At 49.7% G+C, this 17,280-nt stretch overlaps 1 protein-coding gene across 1 annotated transcript; it reads left to right on the forward strand.

Annotated features, from left to right (window-relative positions):
- The first annotated feature begins 659 nt into the window (after positions 1–659).
- Positions 660–16,511, forward strand: LOC105923650 (adipocyte plasma membrane associated protein). Its single transcript, XM_036126391.1, has 9 exons — positions 660–866; positions 3,735–3,851; positions 4,853–4,968; positions 5,955–6,047; positions 7,710–7,826; positions 7,899–8,073; positions 8,164–8,298; positions 11,921–12,113; positions 15,829–16,511. The coding sequence occupies exons 1-9, from the start codon at positions 775–777 to the stop codon at positions 16,036–16,038; spliced, it is 1,248 nt and encodes a 415-aa protein (XP_035982284.1). The 5' UTR covers positions 660–774; the 3' UTR covers positions 16,039–16,511.
- The last annotated feature ends 769 nt before the right edge of the window (positions 16,512–17,280 follow it).

Consider the following 17,280-nt stretch of genomic DNA (forward strand, 5'->3'; position numbering starts at 1 on the left):
CACTATATAGAATAAATATGATGGGTTTAATAATACATTTTGTATGGATACCAGCACATTATGGAGTTAAAGAAAATGAACAGGTAGATAAGGCAGCAAAAGAAGCTGTTAGACATTTATTTGTAGATTTAATTATTAATTTTAGTAGTCCTGAAGTTAAAATGTTAATTAAACAGAAAATGACGGATAAATGGCAAAAGGAATGGGAGAAAGGAAAAAAAGGATGTTGGTTTTGTAAAATTCAAAAGAAAACTGGAGAAATGAGAAGAACAGGAAGAACAAGAAGAGAGAAGAAACAATTATTTCTCGATTGAGATTTGGGCATACTGGCTTAAATAGTACTCTGTTTAGGCAAACATAGGAACAGTAAATGTGAATATTGTGGGGTAGATGAAACAGTTAAACACGTCATGTTGTACTGTAATAAATATGAGCAGGAGAGACAGCAATTCATTCAAAATTTAAGTAAACTAAAGGTTAAATTAGATTTATTTGAATTATTCAGAAGTTATTCAGATAGTAACATTTACAGGATAATATTTTGCTATCTAAAAATAACTTGTATAATAGAATTTAATTCCTGAGAGTCATTCCGGTCCACACTCCATACCAGTAGATGGCGGAAATGCATCAATCTGTTGTTTGCCAACCGCCAAAGATTTTAAAGAAGAAGAAACAGCAGCAGCTGCAGAAGAAGAAGCAGCTGAGCTACACGTCCAGAACCGGTCCATCTCCTCTCACCGACACCGAACCTCCTCACCGGGCCCGCCGAACATGAACGAGACCGCAGGTGTCCGCTTCCGGCGGCTGCACCGCGCTCAGGTGATCACGGAGGAGCTTCCGGAGCGGAGACACAAAGGATCCAGGTGAGACACACCTGGACATGCAGGTCCGGCTCAGAGCCGCTGGCTTCAGCCAGGTCAAGGTTCTGGTTCCGTTCCTCCCAGTAAGCAGTGTCTGCATAGCCCCATGGGTTCAGAGCAGAACCAGCTGGACCGGGTCAGAACCGGTGTGCGGGCAGCTAGAGGTGGAGGTGTGGGCAGCCAATCAGGTGGAAGCAGGTTAAAGGTGAACCCGCTGAAAATGGCCGCAGTCTAGAATCTGCTGAGTTTGGGTCGTTTCTACCTAGAATTAGAGTAGAACCGGGCCAGAAGCTCCCATCATGGGCCGGTTCCCCGATGGGTTCCTGAATTCAATTAAATTTTATTTATATAGCGCCAATTAATGAAACATGTCATCTTGAGGCTTTTTACAAAGTCAAATCAATCATATTATACAGATTGGTCAAAAAAGTTCCTATATAAGGGAACCAGCAGGTTGCTTCAAAGTCCCGACAAGCAGCATTCACTCCTGGAGAACCGTAGAGCCACAGGGACAGTCGTCTGCATTGTTGATGGCTTTGCAGCAATCCCTCATACTGAGCATGCATGAAGCGACAGTGGAGAGGAAAACTCCCCTTTAACAGGGAGGAGAACCTCCAGCAGAACCAGAACCAGGCTCAGTGTGAACGCTCATCTGCCTCCACCCACTGGGGCTTAGAGAAGACAGAGCAGAGACACAGAAAGCACAGAAGCTCACATTGACCCAGGAGTACTTTCTATGTTAGAGAAGACAGAGCAGAGACACAGAAAGCTCAGAAGCTCACATTGACCCAGGAGTACTTTCTATGGTAGAGAAGACAGAGCAGAGACAAAAAAGCACAAAAGCTCCCACAGGCTAAAGCAAGACCGCGAGAGTCGGTCTTGCTTTACGGCGAGAACTCCATGTGTTTTTGCCCTGCCATTCACTATATGCACGCGCGAAAGCAACAACAAAGAACCGGAGAAACCAGAACAGCTGAGCTTCTTTACGACAGTGCACTTTTACTTTCACCGTCTGGGGGGAGCCTCGCTGGAAAATCAACCCCAGTTGCATAGTATACCTTTAATCCCTACAGTATGTTCAAGTCTTTTTAGGAGAATATTGTGATCAACTGTATCAAACGCAGCACTGAGATCTAACAGGACAAGTATAGACACAAGTCCATTATCTGAGGCCATGAGAATATCATTGGTGACCTTCACCAGAGCTGTTTCAGTGCTATGATGAGCTCTGAAGCTTGAATGAAACTCCTCAAGTAGGTCATTACTTTGTAAATGTTCACATAGTTGATTAGCAACTACTTTCTCAAGAATTTTAGATAAGAAAAGAAGATTAGATATAGGTCTGTAGTTTACTAACTCATCTTGATCAAGAGATGGTTTCTTAAGTAAAGGTTTAATAACAGCTACTTTAAAAGCCTGTGGTACATATCCATTTACCAAGGATAGATTAATCATGTCTAAAATAGGACCACTGATCAGAGGGAATACCTGCTTAAACAACTTGGTTGGGATTGGGTCTAACATACAGGTAGAAGGTTTAGATGAAGCTAAAATTTTAGATAGCTCAGAAGCTCTACTGCTTCTAAACAGTTTAAATACTGCGCAGGTTCTAAAGATTCCTCCAACGCTGCCTCACTTACTGAGGACGAGGTAATCATGTTTGGGAGGATGCCAATTACTTTATTTTTAATGGAATCAATTTTATTTATGAAGAATCCCATAAAATCATTACTGCTAAGAGCTAAGGGAATGGATGGATCAACAGAGCTGTGGCTCTGGGTAAGTTTGGCAACTGTACTAAAGAGAAATCTAGGATTATTTTTATTCTCTTCAATTAATGATGAAAAATATGCTGCTCTAACTCTGCGAAGGGTCTTGTTATACAACAATAGACTGTCCCTCCAGATTAAGTAGGATTCATCTTGGTGTGTAGAGCGCCATTTTCTCTCCAATTTCCTAACATTGTGCTTCAAGGAACGCAGCTCTGAATTAAACCAAGGAGCCAGCTTCCTGTGAATAATCACCTTCTTTTTCAAGGGAGCTACATTGTCTAATGCAGAACGCAATGACGAAGTCACACCGTTAACAAAGACATCTATTTGTGAATGGGAAGAAACAACATTGATGCTATCTGCAGGGCATTTCTGTGATACTGAGGATATTAAAAGGGGGACAGACTCTTTAAAGTTTGATGCAGCATTGTCCGATAAAGATCTACTATAATGGAACCCTCTTTTGGGGGTGGAGAACTCAGTTAGATTAAACTCAAAGGTTATTAAAAAATGATCAGACAGGACAGGGTTGTGAGGAAATACTGTTAATTCTTCACAATCAATGCCATATGTCAGAACAAGGTCTAAAGTATGAAGCCAAGAGTGTGTCGGTTTATGCACATTTTGAGCAAAACCAATTGAATCTAGGATAGTTTTAAAGGCTACAATAAGGTTATCACATTCAGTGTCAACATGGATGTGAAAATCACCCACTATAATAACCTTGTCAGTGTTTAACACCATTATCCGGAGAAAACACCAAAGGTTCTCCGCTGCTGGAGACCAAGTGTTAGGAGGCTTGGTAGAACCTGTTCTGATGCTGAGGAGAACTGGAGACTGAAGGCGCAGGCTGTTAGGAAGCTGGTTCTGATGCTGAGAACAGGAGCAGAACTGGAGGAGAAGCCTCCTGGCGAAGATCTGTGGTGGGACTTCTTCTCTGGTGTCAGATCTTCAGCAGCATTTATCCTGCAGGTTTTAGCATGAAAAGAGGACATGAGAACCCGTCCCTGAGGGACTCCTCACACCTGTAACTCTAATTCTGTCACTTTCTACCTGTTTCTCTCACCTGTCTGCTTCACCCGTCTGTCTCACCTGTCAGCACCTACAGTGGGAAGGTGTTCCAGGTGACCCTGCTGTCCCTGGGGGGCTTCCTGCTTCTTCCTCTGCTCGTCATCATCCTCATCCTGGAGTCGCCCATCCACCCGGAGGTCTTCAGGTGAGCTCCACTCACACTCGGGTGTTCTCCCAGGAGTCTTCTGCTGCTCCACCCTGGTTCCTGCTTCCTGCCTGAAGACCTGCGCTCAACACAGAGGTTCTGTCTCTGACGTGTAGACGTGTTCCTGTTCTAACCAACCATGTTCTGATGGATCTGCAGGTCAACCCTGGTCTGGTTGGTCAGTCAGAACCGGGTTCTCCTGCAGGTCTCCTCGTTCTGGACACGTTTTAGCTGAACGGATGTCTGGAGACCGTCAGAACACCTGCTGGTTGGTCAGAGAGCTGATGTTGGTCCTGACTCCCTGATCCGATTCACTTAAAGTTAATGAATCAGGTTCTGTTCTTCCTGAGAGGACTCAGGTTTGATGGAAAACATGAACCCAGATCTGATCACAGATCAGACGTCTTCACCTGAAGCACTCTGAATTAAACTCTAGAGAACCTAGAACACGTTCAGACGCCTGCTCTGTGCTGTTCTCCAGCCAGATGTCCAGAACCAGCCATGAAAATGTCTTTCCTCGTTCTAGACCTCGTTGGACAAGCGTCCAGGTTAAGGCATCAGACGCTTCTCTGAAGCTCAAAAGGCGTTTGGGCTGCAGCATTATACTCACTTATCTGTCAGGACACTCCGCTTCTCGCCCATTGAATGCTGGAGATGGGCACCAGCACCCCTCATGACCCCATGAGGGATAAGCGTGACAGAAGACGGATGGATGGATCTGTCAGGACCGGGGGAGCTGGACCAGGGCAGGACTGCCTTGGACCAGCCCCTCCAGTCCATCACAGGACACAGCAGAGATGAAGACTGTGTGCTAGCGAGGTTTAGCTGCTAGAGCTTTAATGTTGTTTAGTTTTTTCCTCTAAAGTTTTCCTTTTCCAGCTGAGTTTTCTAAAATCTTTGAAGTTTCTTTTTTCCTGTAAAACCTGAAATCTGTCTTCATCTCTTGTTTTCCTGACCTGGTGACCTCTGCTGCCCCCTGCTGGTTGTTCCTGCCTCTGCAGTCTGAAGGAGCCGCCATTGATGAAGGGCTGCTGGGAACCAAACCTGAAGCTGCGAGAGGCCCAGAGACTCTACGAGGACCAGATCCTTGGACCAGAGTCCATAGCCAACATGGGGGGTCAGTCAGCATCTCCATCCTCACAACCCTCACCACCCTCATCCTCACCATCATCTTCACCACCCTCACCACCCTCATCCTCACCACCCTCATCCTCACCACCCTCATCCTCACCACCCTCATCATCCTCACCACCCTCATCACCCTCACCATCCTCATCCTCACCATCCTCATCATCCTCACCACCCTCACCATCCTCATCCTCATCACCCTCACCACCCTCATCCTCACCATACTCACCATGCTCACCACCCTCACCATCCTCATCCTCATCATCCTCACCACCCTCATCCTCACCATCCTCACCATGCTCACCATCCTCATCATCCTCACCACCCTCACCATCCTCAACATCCTCATCATCCTCGCCATCTTCATCACCCTCACCATCCTCACCACCCTCACCATCCTCACCACCCTCATCATCCTCATCATCCTCACCGCCCTCACCATCCTCATCACCCTCACCACCCTGAGTCATCATCCTCATCCTCACCATTCTCATCACCCTCACCACTCTCATCCTCACCATCCTCATCACCCTCCCCATCCTCATCACCCTCCCCATTCTCATCACCCTCACCACCCTCATCCTCACCATCCTCATCATCCTCACCATCCTCATCACCCTCACCACCCTCATCCTCACCATCCTCATCACCCTCACCACTCTCATCCTCACCATCCTCATCACCCTCCCCATCCTCATCACCCTCCCCATTCTCATCACCCTCACCATCCTCATCATCCTCACCATCCTCATCATCCTCACCATCCTCATCATCCTCACCATCCTCATCACCCTCACCACCCTCATCCTCACCATCCTCATCACCCTCACCACTCTCATCCTCACCATCCTCACCACCCTCATCATCCTCACCATCCACATCACCCTCATCAGCGGCTCTGGGTCTGGATCCTGAGGTTCCAGAGTTCAGAGACCCAGAACAGGGTCTCACCTGAGTCTGTTTCTCTTTCTGCAGACGTCTTCTTTACTGGAACGGCTGACGGGAAACTCCTGAAGTTAATTGGACGACGGATCGTTACGGTGACGACCCTCGGCAGGCCGCCATGTGGTAAAAACGCTTTTCTTGGTTCAGTAGCCTTGGCCCAGTCCACATGTATCTAGGAAAACGGACACATATCATGCGGTCAGGTGTTTTATCCATTCATTCATGCCCAGAAAGGCAGACGGAGAATATTAAACCATAATTAACAAAGAAACAACGCTGCTGCTGCAGAAAAGGTGAGTTAGAGGCAGAAAATACTGAAAGAGTCAATGCATGAGTGATATGAGAGTTATTTGACGGAGGATTAATAGTGGGGGGCGCCTCACTATTCGAGAAGTACTGCTTTATTCAGAGAGGAAGTGCATCAGCAGTCTCCATGGTCAGAGTGTCTCAATAGCACAGTCAGTCAGTCAGGAGGTAGGAAAGGAGCCTGGATGCTTCATATAGCTACTTTAGCCTAGGGACCTCATGACATCCCTTTCTGGTGCTAAGATGTCTTAAGGTATCTCACAATCCTGATCCTTAATCAGCACAGCCACCTCACAGAAACTAAAACATCCGTAGGAGCTGGAGCAGGAGTTAGGAGTTAGGAACAGGAGCTAGAAGCTAGGAACAGGAGCTAGGAGCAAGGAACAGGAGCTAGGAGCAAGGAACAGGAGCTAGGAGCAAGGAACAGGAGCTAGGAGCAAGGAACAGGAGCAAGGAACAGGAGCTAAGAGCTAGGAACAGGAGTTAGGAACAGGAGCTAGGAGCAAGGAACAGGAGCAAGGAACAGGAGCTAAGAGCAAGTAACAGGAGCTAGGAGTTAGGAACAGGAGCTAGGAGTTAGGAACAGGAGCTAGGAGTTAGGAACAGGAGCTAGGAGCAAGGAACAGGAGTTAGGAACAGGAGCTAGGAGTTAGGAACAGGAGCTAGGAGTTAGGAACAGGAGCTAGGAGTTAGGAACAGGAGCTAGGAGTTAGGAACAGGAGCTAGGAGTTAGGAACAGGAGCTAGGAGCAAGTAACAGGAGCTAGGAGCAAGTAACAGGAGCTAGGAGCAAGTAACAGGAGCTAGGAGCAAGAGCTAGGAGCTAGGAACAGGAGTTAGGAACAGGAGCTAGGAGCAAGGAACAGGAGCAAGGAACAGGAGCTAAGAGCAAGTAACAGGAGCTAGGAGTTAGGAACAGGAGCTAGGAGTTAGGAACAGGAGCTAGGAGTTAGGAACAGGAGCTAGGAGCAAGGAACAGGAGTTAGGAACAGGAGCTAGGAGTTAGGAACAGGAGCTAGGAGTTAGGAACAGGAGCTAGGAGTTAGGAACAGGAGCTAGGAGCAGGAGCTAGGAGCAAGTAACAGGGGCTAGGAGTTAGAAACAGGACCTAGGAACAGGAGATAGGAGTCAGGAACAGGAGCAAGTAACAGGAGCTAGGAACAGGTGTTAGGAGTTAGGAACAGGAGATAGGAGTCAGGAACAGGAGCAAGTAACAGGAGCTAGGAACAGGTGTTAGGAACAGGAGCTAGGAGTTAGCAGCTGGAGCAGGAGCTAGGAGATCTGGTTGGTTGGGTTCAAAGCCTCTTGGTGACCAAGACGCTTTATATTAGTAGGTGAGAACCTCAGGTTGATCGTATATCCTCACAGCAACCTTCACTAATGACCTCACAGCTGTTGTGATGTCACCGAGGTTCTAAAGAGGGCTCTGATTGGCTGGAAGTCAACTGAAGCTTGTCGCTGGGTTCTCGGCCTCCTGTAGGCTCCAGAGAAGATGAGCCCACCTGTGGGAGGCCTCTGGGGATCAGAGTGGGACCCAACGGGACTCTGTTTGTAGCAGACGCCTACCTGGGCGTGTTTGAGGTCAACCCTACCACAGGTGAGCTCTGTTTGGCCACGGCTCCTCTGACCTGCTGCCTTCCTCTGAAGTTGACCAACCTTCTCTCTGCAGGTGAGGCGACCCGGCTGGTGTCAGGTGGTCAGGTGGTCTCCGGCAGGAAGCTGTCTTTCATCAACGACCTGACGGTGACGCAGGACGGCAGGAAGGTGTACTTCACAGACTCCAGCAGCAGGTGGCAGCGCAGAGACTACCTGCACCTCATCATGGAGGCCACCGCTGATGGACGGTAGGGTCCACCGCACGGTTCCGTCTGTAGTGTCACGGAGGTCCCAGGCTGGTTTTTCAGAATAAAAGCCTGCTGTGTTTGTCGTCTCAGGGTGTTGGAGTACGACACAGAGACCAAGGAGCTGACCGTCATCATGGAGAACCTCAGGTTCCCCAACGGCATCCAGCTGCTGCCCGATGAGGAGTCGGTTCTAGTGGCAGAGACCACCATGGCCCGGATCCGCAGGTACTTGTTTGTTACGCTGTTCAGAACAATTAAAGGACTCTTAACCAGACCCGGGTCAGTACCGGTACCGTGTGGCGACCCGCGGTCCAGTATCGATACGAGCCGTAGCCAGCCTTTCCCTCTGAGCTGATGTGACAGACCTGAAAGGTTCTGGAGAAGCTGTAGAGAAGGTTCTGCTGCAGCAGCATGGTTCTGGAGGATGGGTCGGTGAGGGGAGGTGTCTCCATGGAGGGACACAGACCCAAACTGGATAGACGATGGTACCCTGACTGCCGTTAGGTACCAGGATGAGGTCCTCAGAACCGCTGTTGGACCCTTTGCTGGTCCAGTGGGTCCTGGGCTTCTCCTGGTACCGAGGATGCCACTGTCTGTAGTCTCCAGGCGGTTCCTGGAGGATGATGGGCCCAAATCCATCAGAACATCTCTGGGACCCGGTGTTTGGGTCCATCTGACGGCACCAGGCTGGACCTCAGACCCAGCAGGAGCTCAGTGATGGTCAGGATCTGCAGGACAATCTTCAGAACACCATCCATCATCTCATGAGGAGCCGGCGTCAGGCCCGCACACGAGAAGCTGGAGGCCCAATTAATACCGAGGACCATGTTGGGTTCTGCTGCAGCATCTCGGCAGACTGGACCGGGCCGCAGCATCAGGTCCACCGACACATTAGCTGGTCCACGTCTGGATGGAGATCCAGCAGGACTTGTTCTGCTGGATGGAGATCCAGCAGGACTTGTTCTGCTGCTGAGGTCTGCTGTGCTTTCTGTGTTCCTTTGAGGGTTTGAGCTGTTTCAGCTCCAGAGTTCTGATGATGGTTCTGTTTCTGTCCCAAAGTTCTGATGACGGTTCTGTTTCTGACCCAGAGTTCTGATGACAGTTCTGTTTCTGGTCCAGAGTTCTGATGACGGTTCTGTTTCTGGTCCAGAGTTCTGATGATGGTTCTGTTTCTGACCCAGAGTTCTGATGACGGTTCTGTTTCTGACCCAAAGTTCTGATGACGGTTATGTTTCTGACCCAGAGTTCTGATGACGGTTCTGTTTCTGACCCAAAGTTCTGATGACGGTTATGTTTCTGACCCAGAGTTCTGATGACGGTTCTGTTTCTGACCCAAAGTTCTGATGACGGTTATGTTTCTGACCCAGAGTTCTGATGATGGTTCTGTTTCTGGTCCAGAGTTCTGATGATGGTTCTGTTTCTGACCCAGAGTTCTGATGATGGTTCTGTTTCTGACCCAGAGTTCTGATGACTGTTCTGTTTCTGGTCCAAAGTTCTGATGACTGTTCTGTTTCTGGTCCAGAGTTCTGATGACTGTTCTGTTTCTGGTCCAGAGTTCTGATGATGGTTCTGTTTCTGACCCAGAGTTCTGATGATGGTTCTGTTTCTGACCCAGAGTTCTGATGATGGTTCTGTTTCTGACCCAGAGTTCTGATGACTGTTCTGTTTCTGACCCAGAGTTCTGATGATGGTTCTGTTTCTGGTCCAAAGTTCTGATGATGGTTCTTTTTCTGGTCCAGAGTTGTGATGATGGTTCTGTTTCTGACCCAGAGTTGTGATGATGGTTCTGTTTCTGGTCCAGAGTTCTGATGATGGTTCTGTTTCTGACCCAGAGTTCTGATGATGGTTCTGTTTCTGACCCAGAGTTCTGATGACGGTTCTGTTTCTGACCCAAAGTTCTGATGACGGTTCTGTTTCTGACCCAAAGTTCTGATGACGGTTATGTTTCTGACCCAGAGTTCTGATGACGGTTCTGTTTCTGACCCAAAGTTCTGATGACGGTTATGTTTCTGACCCAGAGTTCTGATGATGGTTCTGTTTCTGGTCCAGAGTTCTGATGATGGTTCTGTTTCTGACCCAGAGTTCTGATGACGGTTCTGTTTCTGACCCAAAGTTCTGATGACGGTTATGTTTCTGACCCAAAGTTCTGATGACGGTTATGTTTCTGACCCAGAGTTCTGATGACGGTTCTGTTTCTGACCCAAAGTTCTGATGACGGTTATGTTTCTGACCCAGAGTTCTGATGATGGTTCTGTTTCTGGTCCAGAGTTCTGATGATGGTTCTGTTTCTGGTCCAGAGTTCTGATGATGGTTCTGTTTCTGACCCAGAGTTCTGATGATGGTTCTGTTTCTGACCCAGAGTTCTGATGACTGTTCTGTTTCTGGTCCAAAGTTCTGATGACTGTTCTGTTTCTGACCCAGAGTTCTGATGATGGTTCTGTTTCTGGTCCAGAGTTCTGATGACTGTTCTGTTTCTGGTCCAGAGTTCTGATGACTGTTCTGTTTCTGACCCAGAGTTCTGATGATGGTTCTGTTTCTGACCCAGAGTTCTGATGATGGTTCTGTTTCTGACCCAGAGTTCTGATGACTGTTCTGTTTCTGACCCAGAGTTCTGATGATGGTTCTGTTTCTGGTCCAAAGTTCTGATGATGGTTCTTTTTCTGGTCCAGAGTTCTGATGATGGTTCTGTTTCTGACCCAGAGTTCTGATGATGGTTCTGTTTCTGACCCAGAATTCTGATGACGGTTCTTTTTCTGACCCAGAGTTCTGATGACGGTTCTGTTTCTGACCCAGAGTTCTGATGACTGTTCTTTTTCTGACCCAGAGTTCTGATGACGGTTCTGTTTCTGGTCCAAAGTTCTGATGACTGTTCTGTTTCTGACCCAGAGTTCTGATGATGGTTCTGTTTCTGGTCCAAAGTTCTGATGACGGTTCTGTTTCTGACCCAGGGTTCTGATAATGGTTCTGTTTCTGACCCAGAGTTCTGATGACGGTTCTGTTTCTGACCCAGAGTTCTGATGACTGTTCTGTTTCTGACCCAGAGTTCTGATGATGGTTCTGTTTCTGGTCCAAAGTTCTGATGATGGTTCTTTTTCTGGTCCAGAGTTCTGATGATGGTTCTGTTTCTGACCCAGAGTTCTGATGACTGTTCTGTTTCTGACCCAGAGTTTTGATGATGGTTCTGTTTCTGGTCCAAAGTTCTGATGATGGTTCTTTTTCTGGTCCAGAGTTCTGATGACGGTTCTGTTTCTGACCCAGGGTTCTGATAATGGTTCTGTTTCTGACCCAAAGTTCTGATGATGGTTCTGTTTTTGTCCAAAAGTTCTGATGACTGTTCTGTTTCTGACCCAGAGTTCTGATGACTGTTCTTTTTCTGACCCAGAGTTCTGATGACGGTTCTGTTTCTGACCCAGAGTTCTGATGACTGTTCTGTTTCTGACCCAGAGTTCTGATGATGGTTCTGTTTCTGGTCCAGAGTTCTGATGACTGTTCTTTTTCTGACCCAGAGTTCTGATGACGGTTCTGTTTCTGACCCAGAGTTCTGATGACTGTTCTGTTTCTGACCCAGAGTTCTGATGACTGTTCTTTTTCTGACCCAGAGTTCTGATGACGGTTCTGTTTCTGGTCCAGAGTTCTGATGACGGTTCTGTTTCTGACCCAGAGTTCTGATGATGGTTCTGTTTCTGACCCAGAGTTCTGATGACGGTTCTGTTTCTGACCCAGAGTTCTGATAATGGTTCTGTTTCTGGTCCAGAGTTCTGATGACGGTTCTGTTTCTGACCCAGAGTTCTGATGACGGTTCTGTTTCTGACCCAGAGTTCTGATGATGGTTCTGTTTCTGGTCCAGAGTTCATGTCGCCGGGCTCAACAAAGGAGGCATGGACACGTTCGTGGACAACCTGCCGGGTTTCCCTGACAACGTCCGTCCCAGCTCCTCTGGAGGCTACTGGGTCACCATGTCCGCAGTGAGACCCAACCCCGGCTTCTCCATGCTGGACTTCCTGTCCCAGAGACCCTGGGTCAAGAAGTTCATTTTCAAGGTAACGGGATCATCAGCTGGGGTTACTGTAGCGATGGCGTCACTAAACTCGGTTACTCCTAAAGTTAAACAAAATGCCTTAAATCAACATTAAAATTCAATAATAATCTGGGAATAAGGCTCATAGCTCTATCGAACAACGGCGGAGCGAAGCAAACAAGCTTTATGCTTTAAACGGGCTTTTGTTTAAATAACCGGAACCGGAAGTTATCAGTGGCTAAATAGCATTTTGGCTAGCGGCTTTTCGGCACTAACTTTAAAGACTTTAGCTTTATTTTTAGTCATAATGAGTGGGCCGGATAACATAAACATTAATATCCCATCAATGTAAGAAACATCTGTGGAGATGATGCTTGTTATAACTATAAAAACACACTCGGATCACCTCTGCAATGACATGATACTGAATGCTAGCAATGAGCTTGCACCGTTAGCTCTTTGTGTTTAAACACCATGTAAAGGCGTTACTTAAACATTTCCAGATGAACTATTTACTCTCCCTGCCTCCATCCTGCTAGACCTGTCGGTGCCTCGTGTGAGTTCTGTCCACTTTGGCCATCCATCAGGAGCATTGAAGAGAAACCGTTGTTTCTCTCAGCAGCAGACATGCGGCCATGCAGCTATGAGCTAGCTGGGGTCGGGGGGGGGGAGGCCTGGTCCGAGGCTCTGCAGCGTTCTCTGACTCGGTTGCAGTTAAGTTTCCAGCACCTCTTGCTGTCAGCGTGGGAAGTGGGTAAAGGAGGCCGATCTGCGCCGTCTCAACTCAGCGTTCCTCTAACAGCTGAGGAGAAATAAACTAAGCTGTTTTTGGCACGGAGGGATTCTTTCCTCCTGCGCCTGACGCTGAAGTTCAGACAGCAGACATAACTCTGATTCTTCCGGTCATGTCCCCCTGACAAAGAGGGATTTCTCCCCTGTGCCAGCTTGTGCGTCTTTCAGGCCCTGGGAGGCCCCATGGTGCTGGTCCGGTCTGGTCTGGTCTGGTCCCACCTCTCCTCAAGGGCTCCAGGGAAGAAGTGGTGAACACTGCTGTTCCATGTAGCTTGCAGGGGTAGACTGGGTCTCTGCCAGGAGTGCTCTGACCATTGTCTGCCAGGAGTGCTCTGACCGTTGTCTGTGGGGAGTGGTCTGACCGTTGTCTGTGGGGAGTGGTCTGACCGTTGTCTGGGGGGAGTGGTCTGACCGTTGTCTGGGGGGAGTGGTCTGACCGTTGTCTGTGGGGAGTGGTCTGACCGTTGTCTGTGGGGAGTGGTCTGACCGTTGTCTGGGGGGAGTGGTCTGACCATTGTCTGGGGGGAGTGGTCTGACCGTTGTCTGGGGGGAGTGGTCTGACCATTGTCTGCCAGGAGTGCTCTGACCATTGTCTGTGGGGAGTGGTCTGACCGTTGTCTGTGGGGAGTGGTCTGACCGTTGTCTGGGGGGAGTGGTCTGACCGTTGTCTGGGGGGAGTGGTCTGACCGTTGTCTGTGGGGAGTGGTCTGACCGTTGTCTGTGGGGAGTGGTCTGACCGTTGTCTGTGGGGAGTGGTCTGACCGTTGTCTGGGGGGAGTGGTCTGACCATTGTCTGGGGGGAGTGGTCTGACCGTTGTCTGGGGGGAGTGGTCTGACCATTGTCTGCCAGGAGTGCTCTGACCATTGTCTGCCAGGAGTGCTCTGACCGTTGTCTGTGGGGAGTGGTCTGACCGTTGTCTGTGGGGAGTGGTCTGACCGTTGTCTGTGGGGAGTGGTCTGACCGTTGTCTGGGGGGAGTGGCCTGACCGTTGTCTGTGGGGAGTGGTCTGACCGTTGTCTGTGGGGAGTGGTCTGACCGTTGTCTGTGGGGAGTGGTCTGACCGTTGTCTGTGGGGAGTGGTCTGACCGTTGTCTGTGGGGAGCGGTCTGACCGTTGTCTGGGGGGAGCGGTCTGACCGTTGTCTGTGGGGAGCGGTCTGACCATTGTCTGTGAGGAGCGGTCTGACCGTTGTCTGGGGGGAGCGGTCTGACCATTGTCTGTGGGGAGTGGTCTGACCATTGTCTGGGGGGAGTGGTCTGACAGTTGTCTGTGGGGAGTGGTCTGACCATTGTCTGTGAGGAGCGGTCTGACAGTTGTCTGTGGGGAGCGGTCTGACCATTGTCTGTGGGGAGCGGTCTGACCATTGTCTGTGAGGAGCGGTCTGACCATTGTCTGTGGGGAGTGGTCTGACCATTGTCTGGGGGGAGTGGTCTGACCGTTGTCTGTGGGGAGTGGTCTGACAGTTGTCTAAGGGGAGTGGTCTGACTGTTGTCTGTGAGGAGCGGTCTGACAGTTGTCTGTGGGGAGTGGTCTGACAGTTGTCTGTGGGGAGTGGTCTGACCGTTGTCTGTGGGGAGTGGTCTGACCGTTGTCTGGGGGGAGTGGTCTGACCGTTGTCTGTGGGGAGTGGTCTGACCGTTGTCTGTGGGGAGTGGTCTGACCATTGTCTGTGGGGAGTGGTCTGACCATTGTCTGGGGGGAGTGGTCTGACCGTTGTCTGGGGGGAGTGGTCTGACCGTTGTCTGGGGGGAGCGGTCTGACCATTGTCTGGGGGGAGCGGTCTGACAGTTGTCTGGGGGGAGCGGTCTGACCGTTGTCTGGGGGGAGCGGTCTGACCATTGTCTGGGGGGAGCGGTCTGACCGTTGTCTGGGGGGAGCGGTCTGACCATTGTCTGGGGGGAGCGGTCTGACAGTTGTCTGTGGAGAGTGGTCTGACCGTTGTCTGTGGGGAGTGGTCTGACCGTTGTCTGTGGGGAGTGGTCTGGGTTCACAGCTGGCACCGTGCCGTGAAGGCGGATCCTTGGTGGCTGTGAATGTGAAACACCTTTTGGTCCTTTTTTCATTTACTCTTTCCACATATTGTTCAAAATACACACAATTTACCCATGGCGTGGTGGCATAACAAGTCCCTCCTCTCCCTCTCAGTTCCGTCGTTTGTTCGCTTGCTCGGTTCTGTCCCTCTGCTCGTTCTCGGTTCCGTCCCTCCGCTCGTTCTCGTTTCCGTCCCTCCGCTCGTTTTCGGTACCGTCCCTCCGCTCGTTCTCGTTTCCGTCCCTCCGCTCGTTCTCGGTTCTGTCCCTCCGCTCGTTCTCGCTTCCGTCCCTCCGCTCTTTCCCGGTTCCGTCCCTCCGCTCGTTCTCGCTTCCGTCCTTTTGTTCGCTTGCTCGGTTCCGTCACTCCGCTCGTTCTGCAGCCTAACCCCGCTCAGAACCTGCATGAGGCTCACCGCCGCAGGGCGAGGGGAGAACATCTGCAGAAGCTCTTAGGCTCAGATGTTCTAGGCGTTTCAGGAGATGTTGGAACGACTCGGGCTGAAACATTTCCTCTTGATGCTGAGATGTTCTGATGATGATCAGCTGGTGGACGGCAGAACTGATGGAGTTCTCCTGGACTCAGACAGGCTCAGAGATTCAGGTTCTATACAGCAGACTCCAGAGCTAGAACCCTTTAATTGGACCTGCAGGCTCAGGTCATCTCAGCACTGAGGAACGTCAGACCCAGGAGACCCTGGAGTTTCTCCAACCCTCAGTGACCTGCTCCATATGTGGAAGGTCCTCCATGTTTCTGCTCTGCTCGCTCCATCTGCTCTCAGTCCTGGTGTTCTAGATCAGGTTTCCTATGTACTAGAGATGTTCTGTGATTAACATGCAGGAAGCCTTTCTGCTCTCTGACCAGGTGGACCTCCCTTCTTCTCACCGTGGTTCTCCTCCCTCCTTCTCTGCAGCTCTTCAGTCAGGAGGTGCTGATGAAGTTCGTTCCTCGCTACAGTTTGGTGGCAGAGCTCCACGACGGAGGCGTCTGCACGCGCAGCTTCCACGACCCGGCCGGCCTGGTGGCCGCCTACGTCAGCGAGGCCCACGAGCATGATGGGAACTTGTACATCGGCTCCTTCCGCTCTCCGTACATCGCCGTGTTGGACCTGCGTAGAGTTTGAGACGAGGTCCTCTCACGTCCGTCTGCAGGAGCTCCAGGGCTCGTTACCTGAGTTCCACCCTGCAGGTTCTCCTCATCCCTTAGAGAACTCTCGCTGAGCCGTAATTTCCTTCCCTTCGGATCCGGGTCAGAACTGAAAGTGACTTTTAGTGTCTGCTGAGTCCACATCCAGGCACTGGAAGGTTATCAGCTGTTCCTGTCAGAGCTGCTTCACGTTTTGACTGAAGGAACCAGAACGTCTTCAGGACAACCGTTGGTTCTGAGAGACGGACTCTGAGGTTCTGGTTTGTTCAACCATCCAAACAGCCGCTGGTTGCTTTCAGCCTGAGGTCAGCGAGCGCTAACCAGCTAACCAGCTAACTAACCTGCATGTCGCTCTGCACCAAACCTCTGCCAGCCTCAGACCGACCAATCAGAGCAGAGGGGCGGAGCTTTAAAGCAGCCAGCTGTTCCAATAAAACAGGAGAAAGCTGTGTTGGTGTTCTGTGGGTCATGTTGGTACCGACTGGTTTAACTCTACGGGCGAACCAGCAGGAAAAGTAATTTTTTCAGTTTGGTTCTGATGTTCTGTGACGTTTGCTGTTAAATCGCGTTTTAAAACGGGTTGAATGTTCCTTTAAAGTTCCTGTTACTCAGCTCCTGTGAGCCCAGCAGATGTTCTCCTGCTGCTCTGAGGGTCAGAAGGTTTCTGATGGCTCTGACTGAGGAAGCTCAGTTTCATCTTCTTCTGGCGCCCCCTGGTGGCAGAAGGCCTGTGAAGTTTGGACCGCTCCTCCTTTGAGGCTCCATCTGCATGTTCTGATGGTGGAACCATGAGGGAACCGTGGAACCATCAGGAAACATGCTCAGTTTCTCCTTTATCTTGACACAAACCTTTGGATCATAATCTGGGTCCGATCAGCTTCAGACCTCTGATGTTGCTTCGGTGAAGAATTAAACTTTATTTATGCACCACCTTTCACAGGAAGTGCTTCATAATAAAACCATAAAAACAAAAAAGAGCTAAAACAGCAACCGTTCAACATCCTCACATCAAACAGGTTAAAACTCCGTCCCCTGTGGTGGGACCCGCCCATAATCCAGTCATTTAGAAACAAATACCGTGTGGTCAGTGGCATCAAAGGCTTTTCTTAAATCAATAAACATTCTGCTGCATATTTTTCTATTGGAGCTGTAATTTCTTCATGTAATTGAAGGGATGTTGATTTGATAGAAATCCATACTGACTCTCACAGAACACTTT

The sequence above is a fragment of the Fundulus heteroclitus genome, chromosome 22 (assembly GCF_011125445.2).
Source record: "Fundulus heteroclitus isolate FHET01 chromosome 22, MU-UCD_Fhet_4.1, whole genome shotgun sequence".
Taxonomy (NCBI): domain Eukaryota; kingdom Metazoa; phylum Chordata; class Actinopteri; order Cyprinodontiformes; family Fundulidae; genus Fundulus; species Fundulus heteroclitus.